This window comes from Mandrillus leucophaeus, unplaced genomic scaffold (assembly GCF_000951045.1).
Source record: "Mandrillus leucophaeus isolate KB7577 unplaced genomic scaffold, Mleu.le_1.0 Scaffold176, whole genome shotgun sequence".
Taxonomy (NCBI): domain Eukaryota; kingdom Metazoa; phylum Chordata; class Mammalia; order Primates; family Cercopithecidae; genus Mandrillus; species Mandrillus leucophaeus.
Window position 1 is genome coordinate 2,073,248 of NW_012101765.1, and position 9,636 is coordinate 2,082,883.

The window sequence follows — 9,636 nt, forward strand, 5'->3', positions numbered from 1 at the left end:
TATACACATACATATGCATATATATATATACACCTATACACTCTTTATAAGAAATGTGATTGAGAAAGTTTTGGTAAAACAGCTGGTGCTGAATCTGGAATTCTTAGACATTTTGAATCACATTTCTTCTGTCATCAAGCAGCGATTCAATGATTAGTAATAGCTCTGAGCCACTGGGGATAGTTGGGAAAAGGAACTGATTCTAACAGACTGATTTGCTTCCCTTTACTCTACAATTGTGAAAGATCACCATTTTATCTATACTCATAAATCAACTTGAGAACAAAAGTAAAACTCCACTGCAAATTTTGTGTTGCTCATTTTTGATGGTTTCATTTCAACAAGTCATAGAATAGTACTTTCATTGAGTTTAGTGTGTATACCCAGATGTGTTTTGGGGTTTTTGAGAGCAGCAAATGATACAGGCTTTGTCTTGAGGAAGCTGATCATGTCATTTGTAAATCAAAATAGACCTGAAAGAGCTTGCAAACTTGAGTACAAATACATGGCATAATGTGCAGATGAGCTGCCATTTTATAAATAATTTCCCACCACATTTAATGCATGTTAGAACTAGTTCTCGCCACTACTGAAATCTCTTTTTTCTTTAATCCTATTTATCATAATCAAAATCACAATGGAAGGGAAACTCTAAGTCACGATACTATTTTCCAAGGTAGAATATTTGTGATTCTGTTTACTCTTTGTACATTTGGTTCGTAGAATCTTTGAACATAATTCAAAGCACATTTTCAGACTTGTCCATCTTAACTGATGTGTTTACAAATACCTGAATGATAGAGTTAAATGCAAGCTGATCTGATTTCTGAATGGTCATGGGGCTTTGACTTAATTGACTGGTTTGATTTTTCAGCTACTTTTATTTCATTTCCTAAACATTCCACTAGACATGCTAATGAGAAATGAAATGGTCATAATGCTGGGAGCCAGAAGGAAAGGAGTGATAAGCAAAGGTCTGAGTAGTATAAAAATGCAGTAACTGGCCAATGATATTCAGAGTTGGCGGTGTGAGGCAAAATATCTGTGACTGCATTTGAAGTATGCATTGAATTTTGGTAACATATCATTCCTCCCAGCACTGTATGAAGGAGGAAAGACAGAAACTGATGGAGATTTACAGAAAGCACACATATGCAGGATTTTATTCATTCATTCATTTACTCATCCATTTCATTTCAGGCCAGACATCTAGAATCAAACAGTCTTTAGGGATCTGATACTAATTCAGGAGAGATCTAAGTTTCCAAGGAAATGGTGAATCTTACCTTTCTTTCTGAATATTTTTTAATCAAAGTTTAGTTGGAATTTTGATAAAGCAAGTTCTGGGGGCTCAAGGTTTTGACTGAAGCAATTTTTCAGATATTACTACATTAACTAGATAGATGTTATATGGTGCCTTAAAAACATAAATCAGTGTTTTAATGGAAAGCATATCAATATATTAAGTGGTTGTAACATGTATAAAAATTATCTCAGAAACTATAGAATTTAAATAGATTTTTTCTTAATAAATAAGACATAATTCCTGGAATATATTCAAATTACTGAATGTAAAAGTATAACCTTCATGATGCTAACTCATAATTTACATTCTGTATAAATTAGAGTTTTTACACATGAAAGGAAAAAAATCAAGAAAAGGAAAGTATTTTCTAGCATCAGAATGCAAACTAGCCTCATGATAAATAAGACACATATGAGGAAAAATTAAAATTGTGTTATACAGTTAGGTGTACATTAATGTTTGTTTAAAATTTGTTATTTGCTCATGAATTTTCAGCAGTACTCAAGTAGGACTCAATTCAGGTCTTCTGGACTTGGAAAAGGAGTGATTTTCCTTCCTGTAGGATGCTGGACTTATAACTAAAATAGTGTTATAATAATAATAAAGTAAGGGAATTACAGTGTGGTGATATGTATAGGTTTTGAAATTAGAGGTGGTCATGTTTAAAATTTGCTTGACTACTATCAAATTGTATTACCTCAACAAGTTGCTTAAACCTACAATGTTTTCTGGATAGGAATCAGTAAAATTAGAATAATGCATATTGCTAAAGCATAAGTAAGCTGTGAGGATTAAGTGATACAACAAATGTCAAGTACCTAATGCAATGTTACATAATTCTAATCATGAAAAACAATTATCAGTATTTCCTTTATATCAACACATCCTTTTTTTGGTATTTTTCTTTTTAAAATGTTAGCTTTACATAATCTTCCTAGTTGTTACCATCATGTATATAGAATTATATTTTCAGCTTTGCATAATATTATGCTATAACAATTGTCTAACATACTACAGTCTTCAGGTCATCATTTTAATTTAAAATCATCCAAAGCTTTAACATGCAATAACTGACTAAATCATTATCTGTAGTGGAACATTTGTTATATTCATAGCTCTGTGTATCCAGTATACTTAGGACCTTTGTGTCTGATGCTTTTTCATGTGTTACATTTTTCCCGCATTATCAGTTTCCGAAAGCGACAGCATGGTGTGTTCAGGTTGTGACTTTTAGCTTTATAACTCATTAGGTGTATGATGCCCAGCAAGTTAATTAACCTCTGTGTCTCAGTTTTCTCATGTGTAAAATGGAAATAATAATACTTAATATGTTAATAGATAAATTAATTACACCAGTATCATATGCACAATTACTGTTATTTAAATACAGTAAAATGCTGGGTTAAAGGTTTCATGGTATTTTAGGCTACATATTTGCAAAATGGGTATTACAAGTTACTGCCAATAGCAATTTTAATTTCAGTTTTATTTTCTGTTTAAACATAGTCAGCATTGATTTCATAATTTTTAAGTGTTAATCAAATATGGTAAATAATTGTAACTGTTATTCTGAATTATTTTGTAGAACTCATGTGTGGAATCCATAAAGGCAGGAATTTTGATCTACTTGCTCCCCACTAAGCAGCACAAAAGAGAATACCTACCACAGTGCCCTACACGTATATATGTGTATGAGCACACATAGCGCATATAAATACCCATAGAAAGAATAAATAAATGCTAAATTCCTAACGTTATCTTGGGCTTGAAGGCAGAAATATTTGGTGTTGAAGATTAGTGAGAATTTCATTAAAGAGAGGAAAGGGGCATATTTTTTCTTTACTTGAAAGGCCTGTTAAACCAATTTAGATACTATTGGTCATGGGCCTTTGTTCTGGAAACCAATCTTCTCCAATTTTTGTGGTTTTTAATGTTTTATTTTCTAATGAAACCTAGGGCTTTTTGCTGCAACTTATTGGAAGACAGGTAAAGTTCTTACATCTCTATAATCAGGTGTATCCAACTGTATTATGTATGTTCATTGTATAACACTTGTTGAACTGTACTGATTAACTATTATTTATTATTTACTGTATACCTAGGTAAGCCAGTTATGATTGTCACAGAATACATGGAAAATGGTTCCTTGGATAGTTTCTTACGTGTAAGTAAGATGCACACACATACATATATATGAATAAATTGCTGAAAATGTTAGAGACACCCTCCAACATTGTGCCAAGCAATTCGGTAATCTAAGTTTAAAGTAAAACTGAAATTTTCTGAGGCTAAATAGACAGAGGAGGGCTGTAAAATTGCACCTTTATTTTGCAGCATTCATATGTTAATGGTTTATATTTTTAAAACAGATGCGTGAATTCTTCTTCAAAAGAGTCTTTTTATACTGCCAAGATTCACACTCGTTAAATAAAAATAAAAAAGAATCCTAAAGCAAGTAGTAAAACCCACTGATGTAAGACAGAAAGTCTCTTTTTTATTTTAAGTAATCTCAGTCTGATATAATTATTTAATCACAGTCTGATATAAGACAGACCATCTACTTTCCAAATAGTGCTGTCTACTCAGAAAATAAACATGTGCTCTAATGCTAAAGTATATATAGTTTCAATTTAGATGTATCATTTTGGTGTTAGATATGTATATTAATTCTTTAGATTGGTAAGCTTTATACAATTATCTATCTTATCATCTATCTGTCTATCTATGCATCTATCTATCTATCTCTCTATCTATCTATCTATCTATCTATGTATCTATATTTTTTTGAGATGGAGTTTTGCTCTTGTTGCCCAGGCTGGAGTGCAATGGTGCAATCTCGGCTCACTGCAACCTCCGCCTCCTGGGTTCAAGTGATTCTCCTGCCTCAGCCTTCCGAATAGCAGGGTTTACAGGCGCCCACCATCACGCCTGGCTAATTTTTGTATTTTTAGTAGAAATGGGGTTTCACCATGTTGACCAGGCTGGTTTAGAACTCTTGACCTCAAGTGATCCACCCTCCTCAGCCTCCCAAAGTGCTAGGATTTACAGGCATGAGCCACTGCACCTGGCCATATTTTGACATACTATATTTCACCATATGAAAGTGTATATATTAAATTTACATCTATTTCAACAAATATCGTGTTCAACAGTTTTATGAAGTTCAGAACAATACCAATTACCAGTCATTGCAGGGTATCAGAAAAGACATAGGTCCTGTCCTGAAGGTGCTTTTGGTGCTACATAAATTGAGATATGTAGATGACAGAAAGATAGAGAAATAGATAAAATACGTAGTATCATTCATAATCATGGAAGAAAATTTTAAATTTTCTAAGAGTGAGAAAGGATATGCTTTATATTAAAATCCATTACCCAAATAAAAATTTTAATAGCAATTATTTTCACAATCATTATTTCAAAAATAAACATTTTCAAAATCAAGTGAGTTAAAATATGATAAATATTATTTCAAAATTATTGTTTGTAATTAAACATGGACATTTTATATTAATGCATTATCTATACATTTTAAACCTTGCGTTTCTATTTTAATCCAAGATTAAATTAGATTGGAAGCTGGATGATGTGATTTAGTTTCTTATTGCTTTCTATTTTGTGACCTGCGACTCAGAGGTGGGTAGAAAAACAAATATCCAATAAATATTTTGACTAATTATGAGCTAATTATTTATGATAATGTTTAAAAATGTAGCATCCACCTTATTTGAAATGATTCATAAAATATCAGGAAACAAAGAAGGGGAAATAAAAATTCAATCAAACAAATAAATATCAACCTAAACTAGCCACAAGATTCATTTCATTTTGTTGTTCTTAACCTTAATGAGTCTGAGGAGGGGTTAGTGTTTTTTTGTCATTTAAGGACCAGTAAAGTCCTTGCTTTTAAACTGAAGTCAAAGAACGTTAAGATACTTCCTGTTACAAAGTATTTGATAACATCGCCACTGTGTTACTTTGTTTCAGCCTTGTGTCCATTTGCCACATATCTTTGTCTTGAGTGCTTAGGACAAAAGGGTGTATAGTCAGTCTTATTACAAAATTCAATATGTGAGATTTTAACCAATAAAGATACATCTTTAAGAAATAGGAACATATCTTAATTGTACATTTGAACTGCTTCACAGAAACACGATGCCCAGTTTACTGTCATTCAGCTGGTGGGGATGCTTCGAGGGATAGCATCTGGCATGAAGTACCTGTCAGATATGGGCTATGTTCACCGAGATCTCGCTGCTCGGAACATCTTGATCAACAGTAACTTGGTGTGTAAGGTGTCTGATTTTGGACTTTCTCGTGTCCTAGAGGATGACCCGGAAGCTGCTTATACAACAAGAGTGAGTAACTCAGATTTTCTTCTCTTTTATCGTTGTTTTCCATCTCATATCATGTTGATTTGTAAATAAGGAGAAATCATGACCCAAAATGTGTTGTCAATTATGTTTTTCACAAAGAAAACATATCTTAAAATTAAAATATTATTACTTATTCTGAGTAAATAGATGATCACTGTTTTAACATTTAATGATTTTAATTCTGAATTTCTATACCTTAGTTTAATATTCCCCACCAAAAGCAGGATTCTCACATTCCTCAAATCTTGATATTTTTAAATGTATCCATCTTTTCACCATGGTTGAGTCACCCTGAGCTAGCAGAATAGATAAATTCTCAGGACCCACTACATGTCATTTTGAAACCCTTTCAAATCAATGTTTAATAAGTAACACCTATTTTTATTATAAAAATGTCAAAACAGACGTATAAAGAAAAGTTGTCCATAATTGTGCATCCACAGAAAACATTTATAAGATTGTGAGTCAATTCTTCCAAATTTTTCTTCATACTCTTACATACAAACATGTTCATGAATATATTATTTAAATATAATTATTTATAATACAATTGTATGCCATTTATCTCCATTCCAATACACTTCTTGAATATATTTCATTGTCAATAAATAATCTTTAAGTTTTGATGTTTAGTAGGTTGCTGTGTTCTATATTGTTTTATCTTTTCTTAAAGCAAATCCTAATTAGTGAGCAAATTATTATTATATTTAGTTATTTCATATTTTATACAAATGTATAAATAATCTGTCTGCGTTCATAATTGTTATGAGCCTCATGATTTTCTAATGATACATTCCTAAAAATGAATGTTTTGTGTCAAAGATTATGTGACTATTTTAAAAGCACACTTTACTACACTCTTGATAAAACTAGGTGTTATCATTAATTTTACTATTATCAGTTAGGATTAATTAAATGTGTATGTTTTCATTTGCATCCATTTAATTCAAAATGTATTTGAATTTTTTGTGAACAGTCTTTTCTGTTGTTGTTTTCTTTTGTATTTGTTTTTTTGTTTTTTAGACAGGGCTTCACTCTGTCACTCAGGCTGGAGTGCAGTGGCCCAATTAAGACTCACTGTAGCAGCCTCAAACTCCTGGCCTCAAGTGATTCTTCTGGGCTCAAGTGATCCTCCCTCCTCAGCCTGCTGAGTAGCTGGGATTACAGGCATGGGTCACCAGCCCCAGCTAATTTTCAAGTTTCTCTTTAAAGAAAATTCTTTCCATGATAGAAATTTAGAAAATATAAACAACAAGTAAATGTCTAATAAGCATTACTATTAATACTACACAAACATAATTATTAGCATTTTAAATTTATACTTTCAATTTTTTAAATAAATTTTCACAAATAAATAACTCCTCTTTTGGCATAAAGTTACAAAAATGGGATTATGCTGTATATACTGATATATAAAATGATTTCAACATACCAATAAATTCAGCACTTTATGTGTAAATCAATGCCATTTTATCTGCCTTGTTTTAACTTAAAAATATAAAATATGTAATTTTCCAGATGATTAAGTATTTTTACAGTATTTCATAATGTCTAATACTATATTCATGCACATATTTTAATTAAATAAAGCACTAGTAATTGGGCAGAATTACAATATTTTCATATTATGAATGATACTTTGATGTCATGATATCTTATTTCGTGTCTGTCCATGATTACCTCTTTGGGATACTTCTATAGAATTAACATTACAGGATCAAAATGTGTACAAATATGTGAGAGTTTTTGGCATATATATTGCCTAATTGTCTTTGCTATAGTATTTTATCAATTTTCTCTCTTAATGGCAGTATCTTTCTCCATATTCTCATCAGCCAAGTGAAAGGGTGGTTCCAAAGATGGTAGTCTTCTGCTATTTTCTTATTATCTAATTTTAAAAGTTTATTCCTGATTTTAAAAAAAAAAGCTCATCCTATTTGCGAATCACTCAAGAACTCCAATAATCAATATTGTCACATGGCATGCATATCATGCTATATATAATAAAGAACTTAATACGCCAGGTGGCATTTCGTCCACAAGTAAAGCCACAATAATAGAACCACTGAATAACAATGACACAATGCTGTTGGGATATATCTAGATGCATTGATATAGGAGCTAGGACTCTCCCAATAGCTTTTAATAATAAACCCTTTTTATTTTTCCAATTTTCAAATATACCTCATAGTGAATTTACTTTGTTCATGAATCTAAATATTTTTTTTAAAAATCTGAGTATTTTTTAAAAAGCCCTTAGACACTTAAAATGTGTCCTACATAAAAATGTTGTTCTTACAAACACAATTCAAATGGATAAGAGCATGACAAATTAAGAGAAATTTTGTATCTTGTAGCTAGTTGAATTAAATTTACAAGTGATTACAATTATATAGCTCTGAACACTTGATGAAATTGCAAAACACAGGATAAATACCTCAACAGTGCTTTTGAGTTCTCCTTCTCTGATCACCAGAAAAATTAGCCAATGTATCTGCAACAAAGCATCATTTTAATCACTGAACTATCAGTTCAGTAGACACTATGTGCTACAAGGGATACTTATTGTCTTAAGGAGTGCATTTCATTCTACTCATTTCTGCTCTTTTTCTAAGGCTATCCGTCTTACCCTGTCATGACATAAGTACTTCTAACAGTCCATGAAAAGTGTCACGCTTACTTACATTGTCCTTGTTGCAACAATCTTATTATACAAGAAAAATACCTTGAGGATAAATAAAAACTATTTGATAAAACACTTTATTTGAAATGTTAAATTTCTGGTTATTCAGTCAGGTTCTAATTTCTATGCCATATTAAATTATTAATTAATTAACTAATTAATTTTTTTGAGATGAAGCCTCACTGTTTCTCCCAGACTCGAGTGCAGTGATGCAATCTCGGTTCACTGCAACCTCCACGTCCCAGATTCAAGCAATTGTCATGCCTCAGCCTCACAAGTTATTTGGATAACAGAGTCTTGCCACCATACCTGGCTGATTTTTGTATTTTTGGTAGAGACGGGGTTATTCCATGTTGGCCAGGCTAGTCTCAAACTCCTGATCTCAGGTGACCTACCTGCCTCAGCCTCTCAAAGTTCTGGAATTACAGGCATGAGACACTGTGCCCGGCCCCATATTAAATTATTACATGAGAGCATCTCTGTCCCCATAAGTAGGCTTGATTGCCAGGATACTCGAAAGAATAGTTTCTCCGGCAGGAACTGGAAATATTTGTTCAACTTTAGATGATTCATACTATGGAGAACACAGTGGGTTAACTCTAAATGTTTCAGTTACACTGATTGTTGCTTTGTCAGGACCTCTTTGTGTTAGAAGAAAGGTGTGGCATGGAAATTGCTCTTTAACGCTTCTGAAATAAAAGTGCAACAGGCTCTTTGCATTTCTGTTTCAGTCTCTGAAGATCCTTAAAAACACACTGAACAAATAGGCTCATTCACTACCAATAAATAGCAGTTTCGAGTTCTTCAGTGTTCATCCTTGTATTTTCTTGGAACTCTCTCAAATGATCAGTGGGAGTCCTGGCTTTCTTCTGAGAAGCTGTAATTTGCACGTGCATTTCTAGAGTAATTTAGACATCGTTGATTTCATCTCCCATAATAGGTCTTATTTAGTGCAATAAGTTTATAGTTTACTCTAAATATGAGGTATGGTTATAAAGTAATAGGGCTTCATTTTTTAAAAAAACAAATACACCAAACAGCTAAATGAGGCAGCATTCTAAGTTTTCCTTTTGGAAATAAATGTATACTTACTCCAGGAATGCTGATATTGCACAGAATGTTTTGGGAATTTCTCTTTTGGAATTATATTTAAATCTAAATTATGGCTGATGCCATTAATCAAAAAATTTTAAGCAAGTAGTATTTTGGGATATAGGCTTGACTGAGATAAAATCTCGTCTCGATAAGCAGAGTGGGGTGGCTCACGCCTA

General features: G+C 32.2%; 1 protein-coding gene across 3 annotated transcripts in view; it reads left to right on the forward strand.

The window, feature by feature from the left end:
• The window catches only part of EPHA3 (EPH receptor A3), a 384,202-nt gene that overhangs the window by 321,917 nt on the left and 52,649 nt on the right, over nucleotides 1-9,636 (forward strand). For all 3 annotated transcript variants that reach the window (XM_011977262.1, XM_011977264.1, XM_011977263.1), the window contains exons 12-13: nucleotides 3,409-3,470; nucleotides 5,455-5,664. In XM_011977262.1, the coding sequence (XP_011832652.1) occupies nucleotides 3,409-3,470; nucleotides 5,455-5,664 (272 nt within the window). The remainder of the gene's footprint in view (nucleotides 1-3,408; nucleotides 3,471-5,454; nucleotides 5,665-9,636) is intronic.